Genomic DNA, 26469 nt, shown 5'->3' with positions numbered 1-26469 from the left:
ATGAGTAGTGTTCACTCACGCACCACCACCACCATGTTGCCTCCTGGGGCGTCTAGGAAGCGGAAGGAAGTTGAGGCGTTTGTGAAGCCGAAAGCTGTGGGAGCCGACTCCGTTGTGTCGAATCGCCTTCTGGCTGGCTACTTGGCTCATGAGTTTCTCAGTAAAGGCACTTTGTTTGGGGAGATATACGAGCCGGCTCGAAGTGAAGCCGTTGGAATGACTTGCTCGCGGCCAGCCGAGTATAAGAAGACGAAGCCGGAAGCCGCTGCTGCGCCTAGTGTTGAAAAGGAAAATCAGAGCTATGCTGAGGTGGCAAGCATCTTGAAGATGGAGGGGGCCCACTTGCCTGGGATTGTTAACCCGGCCCAGCTCGCTCGGTGGATTAAAATGTAACTGCTTACGTGGCGTCATTTCATTGGCTGTAAATTTTAGTTTCTAGTTTGCGTTAATATTTCCCATTTCTCAAAACTGCAAGGATTGGGAGATGAGAGACGAGTTTCCTCTCTCTCTCTCTCTCTCTCTCTCTCTCTCACTAAAAATGCTTTCTGGAAATTTTCTCTTTCTTTTATGTTCTCTTGATTTTCATATCGGCGTAGCGAAATCTGTTACTGATCAATGTATAGGACTGAGTTTGGAAACGGAGAATCGGTTCGGTTTGTTCTAATTCTGTAATCGCACAGTTCTCTTTCCATCTCTAATATGATTATATAATAATACTTCTCTTATTTTGCTCCTGTTTTTCAGATATTTGGTTGCTTCGGTTTCTGAAATGCAGGTCTGTAATGGATGCATGAATATATAGCTTTGAAATATTGCATCGATATTTGCATTAGAAAATGGAGTCACGATGATTGAGGTACGTACGCTGTTAAAATATTGTGCGCCTTACGAATTTATTTAGTTATATGTGGATCGATGAATGATTCCTCTCGTGTTTGTTCTAAATGATTGGTTCGATCGATCATCTTTTATTTAGTCGGCACGGCAGCCATTGCTGTCAAGGTTCGTTCCTCTGTCGTGCCAATTTAGAATTTGTATCATCCTTCGATTTTCGATGGGATTTTTTTCCGTTTCCGTCGATATATTGCTTTGTTTCTTTGGAAGGAAACCGCAATTAATCTTGTAAACATTCTTTGTGGAAGAATGTCGGATGATCAGATACTCGATTCCGTCATATGCATTAACAAGTTCTTTCACAAAGACCTTGTTATGGCCTTATATAATCCGAGGGAATTTTCTCTGTTTCTGTCGTTAACTTCACTTGAAAGGAAACCGCCATTGATTTTAGAATCATTCTTTCTGGAAGAAACACGGCGTAACTTTAGTGTTGCGATAGGTTTTTTATTTTTAAAGTTATGTTTCCTTTTATCAAATTTTCACCATTTTACAAACACATTTGTACCTTTAAATAATTTGATTATACTTTTATTATCTTTTAAAGCAATATGTAGAATTCGTTTTTAGAAAACCAAAAATAAAATAGGTATTTCTTCCCCCCCCCTAAAATTGATTGAAAAAGTCGTACAAAATTTCCCGGTCAACACTCAATTATAAAGTGGAAATTGATCTTACTTTTTTGTTGTTTTTGGTTTCAATTGTTTTCTTGCTTTTTTTAGTTTAAAAAAAAAAAAAACTGAATGAATTTGAACTTGTGGCCTTAGAGTCAATGATTTATACTTAGAAGTGATAAAATAAACCAAAATTTTGATGTAAAACTCATTATTCTAGTAAAATTTGGGAGAAAAAAAGAGCCATAAAAGAAAATATTCTTAAGATTGTTAATGATTTTACAACCTGGTCTCATGGTCTCAAGTCGTTATTTATTCCTCTTAAATAGTTCTTCCTTGCCAAACTTTCTTTGCACCCATGTAGAAGGAAGGAAGCTGAAAGCGCGTTTGACGCATTTAAAAAGGTTGTCTGGAAACCGTATTGCACCTCTAAGGTACAAGGGCACAAATCTATAACTATATATATATACTGTTTTAAACCATATTTTTAAAAATTAAATATTTTTTTTATCAATTAAATATTTTTTTTATCAATTAAATATTTTTATTTTTTATTTTTGAAATTAATGGATTTGTTAGATAAAAGTTGGAGGGTTCAGGAGTGTAGAGACCTCATTACAAAGAGTGGGGAGTGAATGTCGCTATGGGACAACTGGCCTATGAGATTTGATTGGAGTTGGTCTCTTGTCATTCCCTCCTAGGTGTAACTTTTTGATTGGTTGTGGATTCTTAAATTGCCACTCTTCCTCCCTTTCCATCACTGGACCTTGTGATTACGCTCATTTACAAGTGTTATTTAGGTTATTGTTCATAGAGTAAATCTCTATTGTCATATTTCACATTGTTTAAAAGTAAATTGAAGTAAAAACAAGTATATTAGTGTTTGAGCTTTTATTTGTAAAAGAGAGTAAATGGGTGTAAAAAAAAGCTCAGTCATGGTTCTTTTTGTGTATAATGGTAGAAAAATCTAAATGGGTTATGTATGCGATCATATTTGAAGGAAGAAGACAAAAATCAACTGAATTCGGTACATGTGAAATTCATTGAGTATAATGCTATAACTAAACCTCATTCATTTATCACTCCAGATTTAGGATTTGACCGATTTTTAGAAAGTTCTCTATCAAAACTTTTCAATTCAAGAAATTTTGATCCGCTACACTTCACGCATGGACCTCAATAGAAACCTTAGATCTTGAAGTCTATTAGGGTGGCTAAAGCTTCATTTTGGGAAATTTGTTTGCACAAGTTTCTTTTTTATCGCCCTATCGAATCTCCTTCAGTTNCTTAGCTCATTAAATTGAGTTTAAATAATTAGTTCGCCATAAACGTGAATTAATTGCACGTTTTTATTTTTTGAAATTAATTATATAAATGAAGAATATCGTATTTATATTTATCAGGCTATATCATTAAAATTAGAATGGTACCAATCGTGGCTAGAAAATCGTACTTCCGTCCACTAAAGCCTAAAACGACGACGTAGCAGGGAGATTCCTGTCATTTCGTATACCCGATGGCAAATCCAGTAATTTTGGACAAACAATAAGGGTAGTTTCATAAGTTCACACCAAATATAATCAAGAACCACCAGTTCCCCTCATTCTCTTCGCCCATATATATTCTCAGATTTTCGCCTTTTTTGTTTCTCTCTTTTCATTTTCCTCTTTCGCTCTCTCAATCTCTCTTTATATTAATCTCAACCCTAGAACCCTAGGTTCTCCTTTTTCCTTCGCCGTCTACGGCGGCGACTCTCCAGACAGCCATCGGTGCTTAAATCTGGCCGTATTTTCATCCATCGCCGCCGCAACAATCGCCGCCCCTGGATCCGATTCCGTCGTGTCGACGTTTCGGATTCGGTTTGAACATACCATTTTCTCTGGATTTACCTTCGGAATTTACGTTTTCACCCTTTTCGTTGCTAAAGTTACTGGCATTCACCGTCTGCTTCTTCTTCGTTGTTGTTTTTTTAACCGCACCAAGTCCTTTATTATTATTTTCCTTTTTTAGTTATTTTCCTTTTTTTTTTCTTTCTTTTTTGTCCTTTTCCTCTTATCTTTCACGATTTAAAATTTGTTACGTCCGAAACGTCCAACTCTAGTGATTTGACGGGTGAACCTTTTTAGGAGTCGGAATTTACGATTTTACCATTTTGTAGTGCCACGTGGCATGATCTAAGGCTGAAGATGAGTAGTGTTCACTCACGCACCACCACCACCATGTTGCCTCCTGGGGCGTCTAGGAAGCGGAAGGAAGTTGAGGCGTTTGTGAAGCCGAAAGCTGTGGGAGCCGACTCCGTTGTGTCGAATCGCCTTCTGGCTGGCTACTTGGCTCATGAGTTTCTCAGTAAAGGCACTTTGTTTGGGGAGATATACGAGCCGGCTCGAAGTGAAGCCGTTGGAATGACTTGCTCGCGGCCAGCCGAGTATAAGAAGACGAAGCCGGAAGCCGCTGCTGCGCCTAGTGTTGAAAAGGAAAATCAGAGCTATGCTGAGGTGGCAAGCATCTTGAAGATGGAGGGGGCCCACTTGCCTGGGATTGTTAACCCGGCCCAGCTCGCTCGGTGGATTAAAATGTAACTGCTTACGTGGCGTCATTTCATTGGCTGTAAATTTTAGTTTCTAGTTTGCGTTAATATTTCCCATTTCTCAAAACTGCAAGGATTGGGAGATGAGAGACGAGTTTCCTCTCTCTCTCTCTCTCTCTCTCTCTCTCTCACTAAAAATGCTTTCTGGAAATTTTCTCTTTCTTTTATGTTCTCTTGATTTTCATATCGGCGTAGCGAAATCTGTTACTGATCAATGTATAGGACTGAGTTTGGAAACGGAGAATCGGTTCGGTTTGTTCTAATTCTGTAATCGCACAGTTCTCTTTCCATCTCTAATATGATTATATAATAATACTTCTCTTATTTTGCTCCTGTTTTTCAGATATTTGGTTGCTTCGGTTTCTGAAATGCAGGTCTGTAATGGATGCATGAATATATAGCTTTGAAATATTGCATCGATATTTGCATTAGAAAATGGAGTCACGATGATTGAGGTACGTACGCTGTTAAAATATTGTGCGCCTTACGAATTTATTTAGTTATATGTGGATCGATGAATGATTCCTCTCGTGTTTGTTCTAAATGATTGGTTCGATCGATCATCTTTTATTTAGTCGGCACGGCAGCCATTGCTGTCAAGGTTCGTTCCTCTGTCGTGCCAATTTAGAATTTGTATCATCCTTCGATTTTCGATGGGATTTTTTTCCGTTTCCGTCGATATATTGCTTTGTTTCTTTGGAAGGAAACCGCAATTAATCTTGTAAACATTCTTTGTGGAAGAATGTCGGATGATCAGATACTCGATTCCGTCATATGCATTAACAAGTTCTTTCACAAAGACCTTGTTATGGCCTTATATAATCCGAGGGAATTTTCTCTGTTTCTGTCGTTAACTTCACTTGAAAGGAAACCGCCATTGATTTTAGAATCATTCTTTCTGGAAGAAACACGGCGTAACTTTAGTGTTGCGATAGGTTTTTTATTTTTAAAGTTATGTTTCCTTTTATCAAATTTTCACCATTTTACAAACACATTTGTACCTTTAAATAATTTGATTATACTTTTATTATCTTTTAAAGCAATATGTAGAATTCGTTTTTAGAAAACCAAAAATAAAATAGGTATTTCTTCCCCCCCCCTAAAATTGATTGAAAAAGTCGTACAAAATTTCCCGGTCAACACTCAATTATAAAGTGGAAATTGATCTTACTTTTTTGTTGTTTTTGGTTTCAATTGTTTTCTTGCTTTTTTTAGTTTAAAAAAAAAAAAAACTGAATGAATTTGAACTTGTGGCCTTAGAGTCAATGATTTATACTTAGAAGTGATAAAATAAACCAAAATTTTGATGTAAAACTCATTATTCTAGTAAAATTTGGGAGAAAAAAAGAGCCATAAAAGAAAATATTCTTAAGATTGTTAATGATTTTACAACCTGGTCTCATGGTCTCAAGTCGTTATTTATTCCTCTTAAATAGTTCTTCCTTGCCAAACTTTCTTTGCACCCATGTAGAAGGAAGGAAGCTGAAAGCGCGTTTGACGCATTTAAAAAGGTTGTCTGGAAACCGTATTGCACCTCTAAGGTACAAGGGCACAAATCTATAACTATATATATATACTGTTTTAAACCATATTTTTAAAAATTAAATATTTTTTTTATCAATTAAATATTTTTTTTATCAATTAAATATTTTTATTTTTTATTTTTGAAATTAATGGATTTGTTAGATAAAAGTTGGAGGGTTCAGGAGTGTAGAGACCTCATTACAAAGAGTGGGGAGTGAATGTCGCTATGGGACAACTGGCCTATGAGATTTGATTGGAGTTGGTCTCTTGTCATTCCCTCCTAGGTGTAACTTTTTGATTGGTTGTGGATTCTTAAATTGCCACTCTTCCTCCCTTTCCATCACTGGACCTTGTGATTACGCTCATTTACAAGTGTTATTTAGGTTATTGTTCATAGAGTAAATCTCTATTGTCATATTTCACATTGTTTAAAAGTAAATTGAAGTAAAAACAAGTATATTAGTGTTTGAGCTTTTATTTGTAAAAGAGAGTAAATGGGTGTAAAAAAAAGCTCAGTCATGGTTCTTTTTGTGTATAATGGTAGAAAAATCTAAATGGGTTATGTATGCGATCATATTTGAAGGAAGAAGACAAAAATCAACTGAATTCGGTACATGTGAAATTCATTGAGTATAATGCTATAACTAAACCTCATTCATTTATCACTCCAGATTTAGGATTTGACCGATTTTTAGAAAGTTCTCTATCAAAACTTTTCAATTCAAGAAATTTTGATCCGCTACACTTCACGCATGGACCTCAATAGAAACCTTAGATCTTGAAGTCTATTAGGGTGGCTAAAGCTTCATTTTGGGAAATTTGTTTGCACAAGTTTCTTTTTTATCGCCCTATCGAATCTCCTTCAGTTCTATTCGAGCTCCATTCATTCAAGTTTGTAGTTGCCGTTTTCCTTTATATTTTTTATTGTTGTTATTTGCTTTCTATAAGTCGTAAGCTTTGTTTTAGCATTTGAATTCAATTTCTAAAACTAACTTTTTAAACAGTTTTGTTCTTGATTGATCTAAGTGCAAATTAGCCATAGATAGGTATGTTTAATTCTTCTAAAAGTACTTATGACTCATAGTTTTAAGTGTAAATTAGGGGCATGTTGTTGACACATTTAAATTTCATTTTGTTTGAATTGGAAAGAATTTGAAAGAGCTAGATGCAGGCGAAAATGGATAACAATTGTTGTATTAGCGTTGTTTAGTTGAGAAAATTGCCCATAAAGGTTGGGCAAGGCACTTATGGCCAAATAAGGTCGAGACCCCAAAGGGAGCCAAGTCTCCCATTAGCCTTAAAGGCCATGTTTCAAAGGAATTAACCGTGTGTCATAGATCGAGCTAAGGTTAAGATCCCCCATGACAAACGATCTCATAAATGACCAATAGCTAAGGTGATCCAATTAAAACTCAATCTTATAACCATTTTCTGATCCAATTAAAACTCAATCTTATAACCATTTTCTGTGATGACACCTTGATAATTCTGATAAGGTTCTCGGCCCTAACTACACAACAATTTCTTATGTACGAAAAGATGCGCTTGAAACCCTTTAAATATCCTGTCAACAATATTTACAAACTCAATAACTAAACTGAGTATCAAAGTGAAGGTGACTTAGCATAACAGTTGGGCACATTTCTCTTATTTTGCAAGACATTAGTTTGATTTCCCGTTTCATTGACAAATTGATTTTCATCAATAAAATTTGGAAGTTTTTATTTATTTTTAATTTTTGATCTGAAAGTTGAAAAAGAAAAATAACGAAATTAGTCCAAAAAGCGGCTGTGCGTGATGTGCTGTTAAGTATGTAAAAAGTGGACGTTGGGAATTCGCAACGGCTATATTTTGTTTGAACTTCAAAATGATCATTACGATTTTTGCACTTTTCCATTTCTTCTTTTTTCTCATTTCAACGGTTCTTCTTCTTCTTCTTCTTCTTCTTCTTTTTCCCCTGTAGCTCCCCTAATTCCTCGTCCTTCCTTTCATCCAATCTTGAAGCCCCTCGATTGAAACCCTAGTGATCTGCAAATCAATCTTGAAATCAAATCTAGATAATTCTTCTTCTGCAGTTCTCTTCACTGTAATGGCTCCAACGCCGTCTTCTAAATCAAATCAAAGTCACATGAGCCAATTGAGAACTCCTCAAGCGAAGCGGCTCAATTTCCATACCCCTAGGGCACATCCATCCCCTTTCCCCAATTCCGCCATTAAAGACTCCCAATCCGAGCACCCAGCAGAAGTAATCGGCCGGATCCGAGAATATCCTGACCGGAAAGAAAAACCGGTTTCGATTCTGCAGATCAATCCTGACGGTCAGAACGTTCGGGTTCGGGCCGATTTCGGGTACCGCGATTTCAGCCTCGATGGTATTTCTCTGTCGGAAGAGGAAGATCTCGATACGTTTTACAAGAAGTTCGTCCAAGCGAGGATTCACGGCGTTAAGTTGGGGGAGAAATGTACGATTATGATGTACGGACCCACTGGCGCCGGCAAGAGCCACACCATGTTTGGCTGTGCGAAACAGCCCGGGATTGTGTATCGGTCGCTGAAGGACATTTTAGGCGACGGAGAAAGTGAAACCGCCGGCGGAGAGCGGTTGGGAGTTGGAATGTTTGTACAAGTTACGGTGCTGGAGATTTATAATGAAGAAATATATGATCTTCTAACGAGTAATTCTGGTGGAGGGCTAGGGCTTGGCTGGCCTAAGGGCAGTGCCACTAAGGTAATATGATCAGAATCCCTCAATTTCTTGCCTATTTGGTCTCTGTTCTTCCATGTCTAGATTTAGTTCTTTGCTTTTGTGAAAGAACGATGATAATTTTCATTCAAGAAATGTGAAGCTTTTTCAAATTTCTATTGGGTTTGATTTGCTTGTACTATTAAGTTTGTTATATATATATATATATATATATATATATAGTTTGGACTGTTCTTATGGAATTGGAAGCTTGAAGCCATTTTGTTATTGCAGGTGAAGCTTGAAGTGATGGGGAAGAAGGCAAAGAATGCTACTTATCTATCTGGTAATGAAGCAGGAAAGATTTCCAAAGAGATTCAGAAAGTGGAGAAAAGAAGGATTGTTAAAAGTACACTCTGTAATGAGAGAAGTTCAAGAAGCCATTGCATGGTTTGTTTGAGCTTTTGAACTCTCTTCCTTATCTAGATGGTGAAATTTTCATAACTTTTTGCTATCTTCTGGATTTTTCATAGATAATCCTCGACGTGCCGACTGTCGGTGGGCGCCTAATGCTTGTCGATATGGCTGGTTCTGAAAATATAGAGCAAGCTGGGCAAGTTGGATTCGAGGCAAAAATGCAGGTGAAAGTTGTTTAAACAGCACCCCCCCCCCCCCCCCCCCCCCCCCCCCCCCCCCCCCCCCCCCCCCCCCCCCCCCCCCCCCCCCCCCCCCCCCCCCCCCCCCCCCCCCCCCCCCCCCCCCCCCCCCCCCCCCCCCCCCCCCCCCCCCCCCCCCCCCCCCCCCCCCCCCCCCCCCCCCCCCCCCCCCCCCCCCCCCNCCCCCCCCCCCTAACCCCCCTTGTGGTTTTAAAGAACTAAATAGTTGCTCCCCTGAATCACAGACAGCAAAGATTAATCAAGGTAACATTGCACTGAAAAGAGTGGTTGAATCAATTGCTAATGGTGATTCTCATGTGCCTTTTAGAGACAGTAAATTGACAATGCTTTTGCAGGTAACTTTCCATGCTTAGAATTCTTATTGTTCTTGCTCAGATTATGTTTATAAGATTGATTTGATTTGATTTGATTGGATCTCTATCATCCATCTATCTCCAGGATTCTTTTGAGGATGATAAATCCAAAATTCTGATGATTCTATGTGCCAGTCCTGATCCCAAAGAATTACACAAGACGATCTCGACACTCGAATATGGTGCGAAAGCCAAATGCATCGTCCGTGGTCCGCATACGCCGACGAAGGATAAATGTGGTGCTGATGAGTCTGCTTCTGCTGTTATTCTGGGATCTAGAATTGCAGCCATGGATGATTTCATCTTCAAGTTACAAAAGGAGAACAAACTCAGAGAGAAAGAGAGAAATGAGGCACATAGAGAACTCTTGAAGAAAGAAGAACAAGTGGCAGAATTGAGAGCTAGGCTCGAGCAAGCAGGCTCGAGAGGATCGGGGGCGAGCGAGGAAGAGATCAATTCGAAGGTGAACGAAAGAACCGAAATTCTGAAACTTGAGTTGGAGAGGAAGCTGGAGGAGTGCCAGAGAATGGCTCATGAATTTGTTGAATTGGAAAGGAGAAGAATGGAAGAGAGGATACTGCAGCAGCAACACGAAGTCGAAACGTTGAGACGACGTTTGGAAGAAATCGAAACCGGACTATTGAATTCAAGGAATAATGCAGCAACAAGCAATGATGTTGTAAACAAATCAAGGGACATGGATGGCTGCAGGCTTGCTAAAAGGCTCTTAGGAGGAGTTTATGCAAGTGCAGATGCAGGGATGGTGAAGTCCATGGACTTGGACATGGATGATCAAGAACCGATCATCGCCGGTATGGATTATCAACCGTCTACCAACAATGGTATCCAAAGCCTACTAGAGAAAGTGAACGAGTCGGTCGATCACGACGTGGTTTCATCACGGTTTAGGGACAGTGATAGAGTATGCCTAAGTACTGTGTTAGAGGAAGACGATGCAGAAGATGAAGAGGATAAGGAAGTAATAGAAGAAAAGAGAGTAGTGAGTACAGTTATGAACAGAAGTCAGAATCTCAAGGAGAGATCGGAGATCGGCATCGGATTAATAAACGATGACGAAAACTCAAAGGACACCGCATTCTCGAGAAAATTGAGAATTCAAAATATATTTACTCTTTGTGGAAACCAGAGAGAACTTTCACATCAAATTCTATCAGACATGACGGTAAGAACAAAACATCTGAACACTCTATATAAGATTGCCCGTTTTGAATATGATCCTTAGGTTCTTTTTTGTTTATGTTTCAGAACCAGAAGGGAGGAGCTGTATTAGCAGAGAATGAAGAGGCAAAGCTGCAGCCTATAAAGCTAGCAGTAAAGGGGGGAGTGAACAGCCCAGGAGGTGTTGATGATGTTGTTGTGCCATTGAGTCCAATTCCATTGTGTTCAAAGGAGAACAAGCTGCCCATCACGCCAAACGACGTATCGCAGCAACACGATGGCCTATCGCCGAGGCTTAGCACCACACCATTCATCACTGTAAGAAAACACTAGGAGAGAAGGGAAGGGGGACATTTTTTATGTTAGGCCCTTCTTGCATTTTCCATTGTGCTCAAAGGAGAACAAGCTAGCTGCCCGTCACGCCGAACGACGAATCGCAGCAACGCGATGGCCTATCACCGAGGCGCTTTATCTGCGCGACACCGTTCGGCACTGTAAGAAACAGTAAGAGAAGGGAAGGGGGACATTTTTTTGTGCCATTTTGTTGTACTGGACTCTGAAGAATCATTATTTTGAGTTCTTCCTTCCCATTGTTCTTTTAATAGGAAATTCAATTGGCTGATGGCTGCTGGGCTGCCAGGAAAAGGCAGAAGCTTTTCTTGGGATGCTTTGTTTTGGAGGGGTCGACTCAATTTTTAAGGGACTGACGTCATTAAAAAGACAACTAAGAGAGAAAAAGGTTATAATTGAGATGTTATTAACTTTTAACGTTTATCCTCAACTGTCAGAATTTTAATGATAAATAGCAACACGGATATGCAACTAAATATTGTTCAATTATCATAAAATTTGAAATATGAGATTAAAAAAAAAGTCTTGGATCTGGGCCAAAACTTCCTCGAAGGCCCAAAAAGACTGGGATTTCGGCTAAACTTGCGGCCCAAAATGAAACCTAGGATTTGAGCCGAAACTTCGAAGGCTCAAAATAAAGTCACGGACTTGGGCCTAAATTTCTTCGAAGGCCCAAAATAAAGTCATGGAATTGGGCCTAAATTTCCTCGAAGGCCCAAAACAAAGGCTTGGGCTTGGGCCTCAACTCCCTCGAAGGCCCAAAACAAAGCCTGGGATTTGGGCTAAACTTCAGGCCCAAAACGAAGCCTGGGATTTAGATCTAAACTTCCTCGAAGGCCCAACAAAGTCTTGGATTTAGGCCAAAATTTCCTCGAAAGCCCAAAATAAGTTGAATTTGGGCCCAAATTTCCTGGAAGGCCCAAAAACAAAGACTGGGATTCGGCTTAACTTCTAGCCCAAAACGAAGCCTGGAATTTGAGCCTAAACTTCCTCTAAGGCCCATAACAAATCTTAGATTTCGGCCTAGATTTCCTCGAAGGCCCAAAACAAAGTATTGCATTTGGGCCAACATTTCCTCGAAGGCCCAAAACAAAGTGCGATTTGGGCTAAACTTTCTGCCCAAAATGAAGTCTGATATTTGGGCCTAAATTTCCTCGAAGGCCCAACATAAAGTTGTATTTGGGCTAAAACTTCCCCGAGGCCCAAAACGAACTGATTTTGGGCTAAACTTCCGCCCAAAACGAAGCCTAGGATTTGGGCCTAAATTTACTAGAAGACCCAAAACAAAGTCTTGGATTTGGGCCTAAACATCCTCAAATGCCGAAAGCAAATCCTGGGATTTCGGCTAAACTTCCGGCCGAAAACGAAGCCTGGGTTTGGGCCTAAACTTCCTCGAAGGCCCAAAACAATGTCTTGGATTTCGGCCTAAATTTCCTCGTAGACCCAAAACAAAGTCTTGGTTGGGCCTAAACTTCGTCGATGGCCCAAAGCAAAGAGTGGGATTTGGGCTAAAGTTCCGGCCCAAAACGAAGCCTGGGATTTAGGCCTAAATTTCCTCGAAGGCCCAAAACAAAGAATTGGATTTGGGCCAAAACTTTCTCGAAGGCCCACAACAAAGCATGCGATTTGGGCTACACTTCCGGCCCAAAACAAAGTCTGGGATTTGGGCCTAATTTTCCTCGACGACCCAAAACAAAGTAGGTTTTGGGCTTAAACTTCCTTGAAGGCCCAAAACATAGTCTGGGATTTGGGCTAAACTTGCGGGCATAAACGAAGCCTGGGATTTGGGTCTAAACTTCCTCGAAGGCCCAAAACAAAGCCTTGGATTTGGGTTTGAACTTCCTTCGACGGCCCAATTTCTGGCCATCCAAAATGGGTCTATGAAGCCGATTAATTCCGAGCCCTAGATAGAAGCTCTTATAAGGAGCAGGAAGACCACTTTCTTCCGTCTCTCCTCTATCGCGCCGCTGCTCTCACAGTTGCTTACGTCAAACAAGCAGCGAAAATGGTGAGATTCTCTCTGCAAATCGCGTCTTCTTTTTCTTTTAACTCTACTTTCATCGTGATCGTTTCAATCTGTTCATTTTGGTCATTGGTTGTGCTTGTTTAGCCGTTTAAGAGGTATGTCGAGATCGGAAGGGTTGCCCTCGTCAACTACGGTGAAGACTACGGAAAGCTCGTTGTCATCGTTGATGTTATCGACCAGAATCGGGTAGGCATTCGTTTCCTGTAATCAACAGTTTTTATGTAGTGTTATAGTTCGTTCTGGTTTTGTAAGTTCTTCATAATTGCTACGTTGTACTCGTATTATACGGTTCAGTGCTGAAACTGCTAGATATTGAACTGAACTGTTTTTGTGTTGTTATTATGCCTTCTGAATATCAATTTTAGGTTTGACATTTGAAATTATGAAAGTTTGATTTTTCTTTAAGAACATGATAATGGTGGTTGTCATTTCTTCTCGATCATTCTCCATTAGTTGATTCAAGTGTTCTTTTAAAGTATGCAACTTGGTGTTTTGTTGCTTATCTACAGAAGTATTCTTTTTATATTCTGTAGAATTTGCAACCATTTTTTTTTTCGAATGTTAGTTCTATCAATTTGGTTTTTTAATCTCTCATTGATCAGTGTCTTCATGGAAAATTTTGTTTAATCATTTGCATGAGCTTGACTAGCTAATTTTTGTGTTTTCCAGGCTCTGGTTGATGCCCCTGATATGGAGCGATCTCAAATGAACTTTAAGAGACTCTCCCTGACAGATATCAAAATTGATATTAAAAGGGTCCCTAAGAAGAAGGAGCTGATTGAAGCCATGAAAGCTGGGGGTATACTGCAATTTGTTATGAGCGTTTACTGTTAGTTTTATTTGCTTGTGCTCAATTGTTTTTGTATCCATTCAGATGTTCAGAAGAAATGGGAAGATAGTTCATGGGGCAGAAAATTGATTGTTAAGAAGAGAAGAGCCTCTCTCAACGACTTCGACAGGTTCAAGCTTATGTTGGCCAAGATTAAGGTTTGTGCTGATTATCTTCTTTTTCATTTTCCTGTTTTTAATTTTTATTTTAAATACAAGTGCTAATATCCTTATGGGCTTTGATTGGTTTATGCAGAGGGCAGGATTGGTTAGGCAAGAGCTTTCGAAGTTGAAGAAGGCCGAGGCCTAGAGGTTCATTTTTTCAATGGATTTTCCCATTTTGCTGTCAACTTTCTTTAACATCTATAAGTCGTTGATTTATAGATCCAAACTTTTTGTAGCAGTATCATTGCCTTTAAGTCATTGTGTTCAACTTCGTCCATTTTTAATCTTAATACGCCAATTTCTTATTTGGATTTTAATTGTTATTACTTTATCATCCTCTTTGTAAAAGGCCCTTATGTTTAATTGGCTTGAATGCGAATTCTGGTCTTTCATTTGTTGCAGAAAGTGATACTAGAAAGGTGAAGAGTTATTATGAGTTAATTGTTAGGAATCACAATTCTCTACAATGGAATGATATCGTCTACTTTGAGCGTAAGCTCGTATGGGTTTGCTTTGGGCTTTTTCAAAAGGCCTCATACCAAAGAAGATATTTCTTACTTATAAACTCAGATCATTTCCTAAATTAGCCCGTTTTCAACATTGAAGCTTTGCTGATTTTGTACATCTATACATCTGTATTTATGCCTTTTTTTTAAGTTGTATTTATGCCTTTTTTTAAGTTGCTTATATTTTATTTTATGTTTCTAAACTAAAGTTTTTGCAGGTTTATCTCATTTTAAATTAAACCTTATTGTTGAGTGAAACTTTTGATCATAATTTTAGTAATTTCGGTTCTAAAATTTGAATGCTCTAATTAGAATTTAAATTTGGAAAAACTAATTGAGATGTTTCCCACTTGTTATTGCTCTTAGTCCACTTTAAATCTTAATAATAACAATTATAATTATGTTGAATGTTGATTCAAATGTTGATATGATCCATCTCCCACTATGGTCATAATGGAATTTTTGTTTAAAGAGATTGGATAAAAAAGAATTATATTTTGGTTAAAAAATTAATATCTTAGTTTCATTATATTTTCATTAAAATTGAAGATTGAAAAATGCAATCGTTAGAAACTAAAATNAAAAAAAAAAAAAAAAAAAAAAAAAAAAAAAAAAAAAAAAAAAAAAAAAAGTTTGGATTAGGAAGTTGTTAGGGAAAAATGGAGCTGTTTGCTTAGCATTCTCATATCTTTCACGAGAAATCGTCAAGTTCTTTACCTGCCTGAACTGCAAAATACAAAAAAAGCTGAAACAGACCGTTACTTAACTTCACTCTTACATCTTTCAGTTTCTTATTTTAACTGACAATTAATAATTGTGTTGCCAATTCATTCACCCCAAAAATGGAGTCTCAATAAGAAGCGCCGCTCCAGAAAATCCAAACCCCATTGATAAATCCCAGGAAACACTCTTGTTTTCAGTGTAAACAAGGGAAATCCCACTGACCCATGTGATTATTTTCGCTTGATTTTTCTTGTGTTCATCGAGGGGCTTCATTTCTTCAAATTTCAGCAGATGGGTCTTAAAGATATTCGTCACAAACTCAAGGTAACTCCTTTTTTTCTTTTGTTCAAATGGACCTTTCTTGCTTCAAAGCTCAGAATACTCTGATTGATGGAGTTTTTTTTAGAAAGCTCTGTTTATTGCATTTTCGTCCCCTTCTCCTCGGTTTTCATCAATGGCGAGGGGCTGTAAAATGGGAATCTGAAAATGGGTGATTATGGTGTAAATTTTTGTAGGCGTTTCAATTTGGAAAGTTCATGATGAGGAATACAAGGAAAAAGCGACGGCCGTCATCGGTGTCGGTGAGTAAGCAGTCGTGGATGGCGCCGGTGACCCATGGGTATCACGTAGTGGCGGATCAGTCATGCTCGAGTATTTGGGAAGAGGAATCGGAAAACGATTCAGTTGTGGTGCAGAGAGAGCAGATTGAAGGGGTGGAGTTATGGTTTTTTGGGGTTTTTGATCCCAAAATTGGTGACAAAGTCATCAAGTTCATGCAAACTCATTTCTTTAATATGAACTTCAAAGAGGTATATCTCAACATTCCCTCATTCTTTTTTCTTCTTTCAGTATGTTGGAGGGTTGGATTTTGGACTTCAAACCTACCACTTCATGAGTTATGCTCATAACCTAAGGTCCCACATCGGTTGGTCAAAGGATGCATCTGAGGTCCCACATCGGTTGGAATAGAGAATGAAGCATTCCTTATAATGACCATTTCTTATAAGGGTGTAGAACACTCTCCCTAGTAGTAGAGTTGTGAGCCATCCGAGAATGAAACATTCCTTATAAGAGTGTAGAAACTTCTCCCTCTTAGACCATTTTTAAAATCGTGAGGCTGAGAGTTTTGGATTTCAATTCTACTCCGTCTTAAAAGGATGAAATATGCTATGAACGTTTTTTAATGGATGAACACTTTTAGAACTTTTCCACTTCCAAACACATGAAATGTTGTTTTGACTTGCAGTGTCAGATGAAAGGGAAGGGAACAGAGGCAATGAAGAAAGCGCATCAGAGTGCAAAAACAAAGACAAGAGATGAAAATGAAGGGAAGGGGCCTTGGAGAATGGGATCAGCTTCAGTTTTGGTAATTGATGGAGATAGACTGGTGATTACTTGCATGGGGGACTATAGAGCCATTGTGTGTGAAGATGGTGTGGCTCATCAAATAAGCTGTGATCATCATTCATCTAAGCAACATTGGCATCGTAGATTAACTCTCGGTAATCTCTCTTTTGAACTTTTCTCAGGAAAGAAATGACTCCTATTCTCGAAAATTGCCCATGTAAAGACTATATAATACCTAGCATGAAAGCCTTTCAGATCAAGTCTAAACAGTGAATATTATCATATGAATGCAAGTATGCACGTTTATCGGATAACTACTAACTCGAGCAATCATCTTCATAGGAATGAAGCTCCGGACAAGCTCCGAAATTGTGGTTGCAACTAAAAGAGTCTACTCAGAAACTGAGTTTATGGTACTGGGAAGCAATGGCGTATGGGAGGTAAGATTTAAACATTAAGAACATCTACATCTTCCGCTTGAATAGATCTTGGCTCCTAATAAATGTACGAAAACCCAGTTTTGAAGGCAACATCATATATTAAGAATTTTTTTTTCGGGAAAAAAAACAGGTTATGAAGAACCAAGAGGTTGTGAATCTGATAAGACACATGGAAGACCCACAGGAAGCAGCAGAGTGTTTGGCGAAGGAGGCCTCCACAAGAATGAGCAAGAGTAACATTTCTTGTTTGGTCATTCGTTTTGACTAAATATATCAATCCTTTTCTTCCTATCTATTTTCTTACTAATTTGTTTACAGTTCGAGTTATAAAGGCTATTGTGTAAATATCAGCCATATAGTATTTACTGAAACTGATTCCTGAATTCTCATCCAAAATCATGCAAATTTTGGTGAGCTTATTGCTTAAATTTTATTCGGTGTTCTTGAGGTTCTTGCTAGTAGTTAGGCCTTTTCAAATCGCAGAAAAAGGCTGTATGATAATAATCAAGAACTTTTTTCTTCCTTCCATTTATATATTGTTTTCTCATTCTCTTTTCACCTATTTGAAGTGTGACTTAACTAGAAGAGATTATGTCCCTCAAAACAAAAGAAAACATTTAACATATCGACACATATCATGTCTGATATATCTATAAATTAAAGAGTTCATATATCTATAAATTAAAGAGTTCATATATCTATAAATTAAAGAGTTCATATATCTATAAATTAAAGAGTCCAACATTTACACCAATAATCGTTGATATCTCGTGCAGATGCTTATAACATAAAAAGAATTATCAATGATTCACTAACATAAATATAAAAGTCAATAATAAGTTCTATAATTTGTTCATCAATATTTTAATCGTTGCACTTCAAACATGAAAAGTCGAGCGAAAGTCGAGCAAAGAAGCATAGAGCTGCCTTACCCTACTCCTATTAGTCATCATTTAAATGTGGGCCATTACATATGCAATTACTCTTTCATACCTCTAACGGTGCAAAATTTGGGTATCAAATATCTTTTTCCTAAGAATGGGAGGGGTTAAGCTTTCATTTTCATTACATGATCTTGTTAACCTAGTAAGAGAGAAATGCTGCCATTTTCTAGTGCTGTGAATGAAATGAAAGGATTCATATGGACGTAAATAGCTCCGTTTCTAAAATGATATGCATAAACAGGTAACGGCAAGTAACTACTAGTAAAAGGCAGCAAATTCTATGATGATGATGAATTGATGATTGACTATCATATTAGTAACAACACACAAGTACCTATTTCAAGCTTGATGCCCGTCCCACAGCTCGGTTATCGAATGAGCACATTCGAGAAGAAACGAAACAATGGAATGGTATTCGACTTTTTCCAAGAGATGTTCCTCCATTCCTTGAGTAGTATGAGACACCATTTTTTTTCTGTTTGTGGTCATGGCTGCAACCAGCTAAACAGTAGATCAAATGTTGCATAATTTGAAACTGGTTTTCATTTAATAAAGCCATAATGGATACTACAGGGAAGTTCATCACTGGAACACATACGTAAACTATACAATGCCCATGTTTAAGATAACGTTACTAAAACTTTTTCTATATAGCCACAGTCGTAAAAGGATAAAAAACAAACCGTTGCATTCTTCATAACCCAATCAGGCTTGCGCCCTGCAAAACACAAGGTTGAACTTGATGGTTCCTCGACTTTATATACATATTTAGCAGCACCACAAAATTGTGTCGTGTCATGCACTTCTCTTTTCACTGTTCTTGCTTCAGAAAGGTGATAGCAGGGAAAATGCACGAGAAGCTGTAGCAAGAACAAAAAATGGATTCAATCTCGAAATCATGATGAAAATAGAAACATGTCAAATCTTTGGAAATGCTTACACTTCTGAGTTTTGCTGGCAGTGGGAGTTTCGTCTTGAGAAATCAGATTTTTCAGTGTAGGAACTGATGACAGCAAACAAAGGGGTAACAAAGCAATATAGTCAGCTCACAGAAAAATACACATGGAAACATCTATAGCCACATTTTTGTCAAAATTGAACTTTGCATCCTTCAACATAATGGTTAAAAAAGTCCGGAAGAACAGAAATCTTCCATAATAGTTAAAGAAATTGTATTTGATTGTTACTAGAAATATAGGCATTTCAGTCATCTTCTTGACATTATCAAACAACTAAAATGTGTTCTATAAGTACGTTACCTTCATTGTGAGAAGTGGTATTTGCCCCAACATCACTGGCTTCAGAATCATTTGCGCTGATATTATCTGATTCCTCATTATGCTCATCTGTACCTGAGCTATGATTCTTTCTCCCAAACTTCAATAATAATCTGAGCCCTTTTGATGATTTTTTTACCTCAGACTTCTCTGATGCTTCAGGAATCTTTTCCAATTGTGCGTTTCCATAATCAGGAACATAGGCTTTAGCAGTTTCAGTGCCTGATGTTCCACTCTCCAAATCTGGTGGGGTTGCTTTTCCATACTCTGAAACGCGTGTGCAAGGATGTTCAAAAGAAGATACACGGGCGTGTGGAGCTTTATATAAGTTTTCAGCAATACTAGGAGATGAAAACTTTTGTGCTTCCTGATCTACACCATCCGCTGTCACCTGAACACAGGAGGTTTGTTTATAAGGCTATCTATTAAACTTAGCATCATTGCAGGATGGCAGGATAATGAAATCTGTTGAGTCAAAGAAAAGGATTAAGGATGCTTTTCAAGTCGATAAAGATCAAATGATTGAGAAACGGAAACATTTAATATACCAATTAAAGCACCGGTATAGTGCAATTGTGAGGTATGTAAATAAAAAAAATAATCAAATGTAATCTTTTTGAAGCACCGTTTGGCCTGTTGAATATACCAATAGTGTTACTGCATTAGTATTACCCAATGCATCAGCAGTAGGCCTTGCCTTACAAGAAACTCTTCTTATTCTTCTTGTTCCTTCTGGGGGCACTATTGTCATGCGATAATGAGTGATCATGGAAAAATAATAAATAGTAAATGATATTCATTTCCAATGACTATGATTTTTCTTTGAACTACTGTAAGAAAAGAGGGAGAGAGAGGTAAGAATTGTGCAGCATTCCACCTACAATCAATGCTAAGGAATCTTATATTCTAAGGGTTCAACTTGTTCTGTAAGCATCACACTGTTCAAAGAATTCTCTGATAAACTTTCCACATCTGAGGCAGCAGTCAATCATACCTCATGAGAACTCAACTGATCCTGTGATTTGTGCTTGATGGATTCTCTATTGATACCGGACACTTCAATTTGGGAATTAAAAGCCTTGGTGGCAGAAAAATCTGATGGGACATCAGGTTTTCCTGTACAGATGGAGGGCTTCTCACATTCTAGCATAACAACAGTCTTCTCAACAACAGGGTTGTCATCCAGTTCATTATGATGTGAGACTTCAGCCGTGTTTCTTTCCATGGAAGCACAAGCACCTTCAGTTCCTATTGAGTTGCCAATTGTAGCGCCAGGTCCCTTAGGCGTTCTAATTTTAAGTTCTGGAAGAGTTGCAGCCTTGCTCTTATCCAAATTCATTATAGCAGATATCTTCTTTTTGCTTTCAGTCTCATTAGGTATCTTTTTTTTGTTCTCAGTCTCCTTAGTTACTTTTGCCTTTAATGCTGGCTCGGTGGTCCGTGTCTTGATGGAAGAAGCATGATCGCTGGTGCTCATTTTTGGCTCTGATAATCTTCTAATACGAGCCATGGATACCTTTTTGTCGTTTGAAACATCACTGTTATCTTTCTTGAGCTTAGCTAACGAAGATACAGATTGAGTTAACCTGTTTCCAGCTGATTGCTTTCCACCAATCAATCTGCTGGGTTTTGCAGCTTTGTTGGAATCATTGGAACTAATTGAAGCCGTTCTGATAGGGAACCTTGGCAGAGGAGATGATGATACTGGATCTGAATCACTAAATTTTGATCCTTTCTGAGAGTTGGGTGACATTTTTGTTGGCAATAGCTTTCTAGTTTGCTGAGAGGGCAATGTGCTATTACCCCTTGCTGCAATTCTCTTCTGCCTCTCTAGCTTCAAAGTTTCTATTCTTTTTATTGCCTCCTCCTCCTGGATAGAAAAAACCAGTAAGATATTAGAATAGTTACGTTGAGGATTGTTGGGAGGGAGTCCCACATTAGCAAGTTTAGGGAAAGATCATGGGTTTATAACTAAAGGAATACATCTCCATTGGTATGAGGTCTTTTGGAAAAGCCCAAAACTAAGTCATGAGAGCTTATGCTCAAAGTGGACAATATCATACCATTGTGGAGTTTTATGATTTCTAACATGGTATCGGAGTCATGCCCTTAAATTAGTCATGTCAATAAAATGCTCAAATGTCGAACAAAGAAGTTGTGAACCTCGAAAGCGTAGTCAAAAGTGACTAAGTGTCGAACAAAGGGTGTACTTTGTTCGAGGTGTTCGAGGACTCCAGAGAAAGAAGTCGAGTCTCAATTAAGGGGAGGTTGTTCAAGGGCTCCAGAGGCCTCAAGAGAGGCTCTATGGTGTACTTTGTTCAAGGGGGGGAAGGTTGGGAGGGAGTCCCACATTGGCTAATTTAGGTGGACAATACCATACCATTGTGGAGTTTTTTGATTTCTAACCAGTCATATGTCCAGAACAAACTAGCCAGAAAAGAAAAAGAAAAAAACTCTGCAACTAGGACGTGACTTGCAAGAAAATTAATATACATGCGGGATAAATAGTTCGTTCCCATATCACTTAACTACTCAAGATTCAGGGTTCTGCTTATAGATATGATTGTGAAGAAAAACATTTTTAACATAATACCTTCTCCTCCTTCAATCTCCGGAGATCAGCTTTATAAGCTCTTAGCTTTTCTGCACGTGCTCTTGCTTCATCCAAAGGACTCAACTTAGAAGGTTTTCCCTTCCTTATTGGCCCCCCAGTTTTTCTATCAGGAGTAATTTTTGGCTTTCGATCCTTGTCCAACCTTTTAGTCCCTTGTTTAACATCAGTTACCACTTCCTTTTTTTTATCCGAAGCTGGTACGCGTCCAGCATGGACCTGCATTTCATATTCTAAAGCAGGATCATAACCAGCAGGCTCATTTTCTGCTTCACGCTTTGGCATCAGATTCAAAACATCTGGCTCATAGGTAGCAACTCTGTTGGACAAGTTTTCTGCCTTATGATTTGAAGATGGAAACTCAGAATCCATGTCAACAGCACTTCTACCTTCTTTTCCAACTGCATCCATTGTCATTGATCTCAATGGAACTATGTAAGAATCACCATCCAAATTATTTGAAGAGTTTTTATCATAGCTTTTTTGTGTATTATCAAAGCCATTTATAGCTAATGGATCCAAGTGGCCATTAGAGTAACTTTGACCCTTTTGTCCATAAACCACAAAATCATCACTACCGGGCCTCCTGTAGCCATTTCTTCCTCCATCTAGTTCTGTAGCCTGCACATTCATATGGCTATCCCCTGATAGACTATCTCTTCTGGAAGTTAATAATTCATCATTTGATGCTCTTGATACACGGTTGATTCTTCCACCAACTCTATCAATGCCCGTAGTACCATTTTCTTGGATTTCATCTCTGTTCCATCCTTGAGCAACTAATGGGTCATCACCAACTTTATTCTGTCGCCTTTTCTGCTTTGTTTCCCTTTCCATGGTGAACAGACTTTGATCAGCATGATGTTTTTCTTCATTGGCATCCCGAAGTAAAAGGTTTTGGAATGCCTGCCAATGTCCTTCAGCTTCAGGGGAATCAGTTTTTGCAGGAGTGTTCGATTGATCCCCAAAATTTAGATGCTTTCCTTTGCTCCTAGAGGATCGATTAGGTTTCTTGTGTTTAATTTCTGGACTAATAACCTGTGAATCTCCTTCTTCACTTTCACTTTCAGATTGTGAATCCGTTTCACTGCCTGATGAGTTATGCCTCTTCGATGCAATGTAGTTGATGTTGCGGATGACAACCACGCCTGATTTCTTCTTACCTAATCGACTACCTTTTCTTTGATCTTCTGAATCTTCTTGCTCTGATCCTGCATCATCAGGCATTCTTGTTTTCCAAGCATTCGTCTGACATGTTTCTGGTCCAATGGAGTTATCTCCACTTTCCATGGAATGCCTTTTTCCTCCCATTTTCATACCGTCACCAAATCTAGAATCCTCTGTTACTGGATAATGCGGATGAAAGAAAGGGCTACTTCCTGCATAGTTCTGATAGTAAGGCATTCCTTGCATAGGATATCCTTGGAAGACAGGTAATGAAACTGGAGGAGAATTGATGGGCCAGGGAGGGTACATATGAGGAGGATACTGCCCTTGAAGATACTCTTGGTGACCTGGTGGTGACTGGTATATCATAGGCGGGTTTCCATCTGGGCGAGTAAGTGGACAAAAAATCCTTTAACCCAAAATTAAGAAGAGTAAGAGAAGCATTCTATAAAGCACATATAATAAATGAAGAGTTTCTAAGAGCACGGATTTGATACAAAACCAAGAGGCTCTAAGTTCAGCTTTAATTGTAATTTGATTAGACTATCACTAAAAGTTAGCCAGATGGTTGTTACTCTTCATAAATATAATGATGCCGCATGAACATTCCAAAACTTGGAAGATTTCAGTTTAAGAGACATTTTTAACCAAAATCCGTCAGATTTCTAATGTTATCATCATATCTCACCTGCAATTGCATTCCCCTTATTTGTTGAAGATGGTTCAATTTGAGATTCTGTCTGCTTGTCAGTCATACTTGTAAGTATAATCCCTGATGCAGTCATGGAAGGGGAGAAATCTGGCCGGCTGGATAGTGCTTCTGCTGCTTCAATTTCGACCCATTGGCCACTTTCATGCTTTCTTTTCCATAGTTCTTTGAATTTTACGCATGCATCCCTGTTTTTTGCAGCAAATAATTCACATTAATTAACTGCAAGAAAAATGATGCAAACATTAACATAATGCTCTTTGTATATAGCTGAAAATATGAATCTCTTCATACATCAATCGTGAGGCTCCAAAGTTGTTGGCAAATGATATCAATGGTGACATCTGATCAATGTCAAAACCAGCAGCAACAGCACGAGCAAACGCCATCCCTTGCTCCTTTTGAAGCATAGTTTTGCGTGTCTCCAGGACTTTCAGAAGCTGAGCTCTAAAAGGGATTAAATGAAATTAAAAGTACTCGCAGCAAAAGTCATAAATCTTCACTAGATAATTGCCCTTAACTAAATGAGTATTAGCCATTGTTCATAGAGTAGATCATATTACAAATCTATTTGAGTCTAGCAGGTAGAGAACATAATTGACAATGACTAGAGATGGTATGTACTTCGAGTTCTCCTCTAACACTGTATGTCCATTGGTCTCCAGTGAGTGCGCATCTGGCTGACATGTTTTAAACAAAGAAAATTAAAATAAAAAACTGAAAGTTGTTTAAAGAGCATATTTGAGTACCACTTACCGTGTACAGAACAATTGCTTTCTCCTCATTACCATCCAGAAGAGACTTGCTTGCTGTTAAAAACCAGTGTTCTCATTCATGAATCAATTTATTTTTAAAAATTGCATAGTATGTAAGGCACATAAATATTGAGTTAGTTAACAGAACTTTAGCTTCATATTAAAAAATATTCTGAAAAAGAAAAGAGTGAAGAAAAGAAAAAAGAAGCACCATAAGAAAAAAGAACAAGGAAAAATGACTAACAACCTAAGCCCACCATTGATAGATATTGTTCACTTTGGTTAGTTATGTGTTGCCGTCAACTTCACGGTTTTTAAAACGCGTTTTTTTAGGAGAATGTTTCCACACTCTTATAAGGAATGCTTCGTTCTCCTCTCCGTCCTCGCTGGCACACCGCTCATTGTCTGGCTCTGATACCATTTGTAACAGCCCAAGCCCACCGCTAGCAAATATTGTCTGCTTTAGCCCGTTGCGTATCGTCGTCCACCTCACGATTTTAAAACGCATCTATTAGAGAGAGGTTTCTACACTTTTACAAGGAATGTTTCGTTCCCCTCTCCAACCGATATGGGATCTTACAATCCAACCCCCCTTGGGGACCCAGCATTCTCATTGGTACACCACCGAGTGTCAAACTCTAACACCATTTGTAAAAAGCCCACCGCTAACAAATATTGTCTACTTTGGTTCGTCGTCAATTCCACGGTTTTTAATGTCACCGCTAACAAATATTGTCTACCTCCATAACATTTCTAATGCCATTCCTATCAGAGATCAACTCAAATAGAAACTAATCTATGTTAAGAAAAGGAAAGAAAATATTCTACAGGCCTCCACTGATTTTAGTACCTTCGGTGGCACCTTCTATAGGCTTTGTAGGCTTTCCTTGCTCGTCATCTACCTGTCAGATGAAACTGGATTGAAAGATGGATTTTATGTCAACATGATAAGTGTTACTAATACGCTAGAATATACTTACAACATTAGGCCCCATGTCATTGTTGCCCTGAATCACAATTGCCTCCTCAATCTGCAAGATCTCTGACTCAATAGTGTACACCCTTTCCAAAATCTCAGGGGTGCTTACAAATCGGACAAACCTAATGGTGGCAAAATTCATCAGTATATGACTATCTACTAACATGAATTGCCCAAAAAACTCAATACTAAGGCAAATGTTCATAATATCAATACAACCTCTCCATGGTACCCTTTGTGAACCATATTCTATCACTGCGAGGATCTGGCTCAAGAAGAATGGAATAACCACCTCTGGCCATCTGTTCTTGTGCAATCTTCAAATGGGCAAGAAAAGGATTCAACAAACCAGAAGCTATCTTCTCAGACTTCCCATTTGCAGATAATACCAAATCACACCTGATATGTGAATGAAAGGAATAAATACTTGATTTTAAAAAGAAATGCTATGAAACAAAAAACCTAGAAGAAAATGGTGATAGTTAGTCAATATGCTAACAAAATTCAACAAAATAAAACGAAAAGGATATTATGCACCAAGAACTAATCAACGCGAAAGTAACACTAAAATCATGAATCGGCTTCTAAAATAGAACGCGGCATGGCGGATAGAATGAAACAAAGAAGTTCATCAGAACAATAGACAGCAAATCAAAAGCAAGCCATCTAATCTAATTCCTCGAACATTGGCTAACAATTATAAATTAACTCGTATAATAACGGAAGAACATAAACCTTGTTCGAGTAGGCGTGAGCTGAAAAGTAGCGAAATCAAGCTGAGTCGAGGACTTCATTGCTGAGACAGAAAACAATCAGAACAACAAAACTCAACAAGTACAATACAAAAACAAACGAAATAGCCGTAAGCGTGAGATCAGAACAAGAAGTAGAAGGACAGGAGAAAGAAACGAAATCGGCGAAAGAACAGAGCATACCGAAATAAGCAAGTTTGTGCCAGCAAAAGATGAGCTCTAAACTCTAACCAAAAGGTTGAAGAAGACACCTAAGGGAGAAAGGTCATTTAGCTCTAAAGATGAGCTTTAATGGCAGCTGCCATGAGAGAGAGAGAGAGAGAGAGAGAGAGCTGCGACAGCGGAAGAATCCAAGAGCAAGAGAGGAAAGAGAGTGGA

General features: G+C 38.5%; 6 protein-coding genes across 9 annotated transcripts; 5 read left to right on the top strand and 1 right to left on the bottom strand.

Annotated features, from left to right (window-relative positions):
- LOC111778710 lies at positions 1 to 794 on the top strand. The gene is made up of 2 exons (XM_023658683.1): positions 1 to 389; positions 776 to 794. Exons 1-2 carry the CDS (start codon positions 1 to 3, stop codon positions 792 to 794), a joined length of 408 nt encoding a protein of 135 aa, XP_023514451.1.
- A 2338-nt stretch (positions 795 to 3132) lies between these two features.
- Positions 3133 to 4934, top strand: LOC111778588. The gene is made up of 2 exons (XM_023658502.1): positions 3133 to 4342; positions 4439 to 4934. The coding sequence occupies exon 1, from the start codon at positions 3695 to 3697 to the stop codon at positions 4085 to 4087; it is 393 nt and encodes a 130-aa protein (XP_023514270.1). The 5' UTR covers positions 3133 to 3694; the 3' UTR covers positions 4088 to 4342; positions 4439 to 4934.
- LOC111778586 (kinesin-like protein KIN-10A) lies at positions 4462 to 11285 on the top strand. Of its 4 annotated transcripts, none has more exons than XM_023658500.1 (8): positions 4462 to 4550; positions 5567 to 5636; positions 5782 to 8347; positions 8597 to 8752; positions 8836 to 8943; positions 9204 to 9314; positions 9418 to 10515; positions 10599 to 11285. In XM_023658500.1, exons 3-8 carry the CDS (start codon positions 7709 to 7711, stop codon positions 10842 to 10844), a joined length of 2358 nt encoding a protein of 785 aa, XP_023514268.1. In that variant the 5' UTR covers positions 4462 to 4550; positions 5567 to 5636; positions 5782 to 7708; the 3' UTR covers positions 10845 to 11285. The 4 variants fall into 4 exon arrangements, 3 of the variants coding, with proteins under 3 accessions (XP_023514268.1, XP_023514267.1, XP_023514269.1); XM_023658499.1 differs by having other exon boundaries at positions 4469 to 4550; positions 5532 to 5636; XR_002812580.1 differs by lacking the exon at positions 4462 to 4550 and having other exon boundaries at positions 5032 to 5636; positions 10599 to 11015; positions 11117 to 11285.
- Positions 11286 to 12777: 1492 nt separating this feature from the next.
- LOC111778129 (60S ribosomal protein L14-2-like) lies at positions 12778 to 14268 on the top strand. Its single transcript, XM_023657792.1, has 5 exons — positions 12778 to 12870; positions 12973 to 13074; positions 13558 to 13687; positions 13763 to 13875; positions 13973 to 14268. The coding sequence occupies exons 1-5, from the start codon at positions 12868 to 12870 to the stop codon at positions 14024 to 14026; spliced, it is 402 nt and encodes a 133-aa protein (XP_023513560.1). The 5' UTR covers positions 12778 to 12867; the 3' UTR covers positions 14027 to 14268.
- A 772-nt stretch (positions 14269 to 15040) lies between these two features.
- Positions 15041 to 17483, top strand: LOC111779007 (putative protein phosphatase 2C-like protein 44). Its single transcript, XM_023659034.1, has 5 exons — positions 15041 to 15434; positions 15626 to 15919; positions 16357 to 16612; positions 16800 to 16897; positions 17028 to 17483. The coding sequence occupies exons 1-5, from the start codon at positions 15402 to 15404 to the stop codon at positions 17163 to 17165; spliced, it is 819 nt and encodes a 272-aa protein (XP_023514802.1). The 5' UTR covers positions 15041 to 15401; the 3' UTR covers positions 17166 to 17483.
- An 876-nt stretch (positions 17484 to 18359) lies between these two features.
- On the bottom strand, positions 18360 to 26469 carry LOC111778485 (COP1-interacting protein 7). The gene is made up of 14 exons (XM_023658342.1): positions 26275 to 26469; positions 26075 to 26135; positions 25559 to 25738; positions 25341 to 25461; positions 25211 to 25262; positions 24362 to 24414; positions 24230 to 24285; positions 23900 to 24052; positions 23585 to 23793; positions 21712 to 23279; positions 20113 to 20988; positions 19101 to 19509; positions 18782 to 18844; positions 18360 to 18701 (listed from the first exon to the last, which is right to left on the bottom strand). Exons 2-14 carry the CDS (start codon positions 26131 to 26133, stop codon positions 18667 to 18669), a joined length of 3834 nt encoding a protein of 1277 aa, XP_023514110.1. The 5' UTR covers positions 26134 to 26135; positions 26275 to 26469; the 3' UTR covers positions 18360 to 18666.

This window comes from Cucurbita pepo, chromosome LG17, assembly GCF_002806865.2.
Source record: "Cucurbita pepo subsp. pepo cultivar mu-cu-16 chromosome LG17, ASM280686v2, whole genome shotgun sequence".
NCBI classification, from domain to species: domain Eukaryota; kingdom Viridiplantae; phylum Streptophyta; class Magnoliopsida; order Cucurbitales; family Cucurbitaceae; genus Cucurbita; species Cucurbita pepo.
The sequence above is the reverse complement of the archived record's forward strand: the minus strand, read 5'-3'. Positions and strand labels throughout refer to the sequence as shown.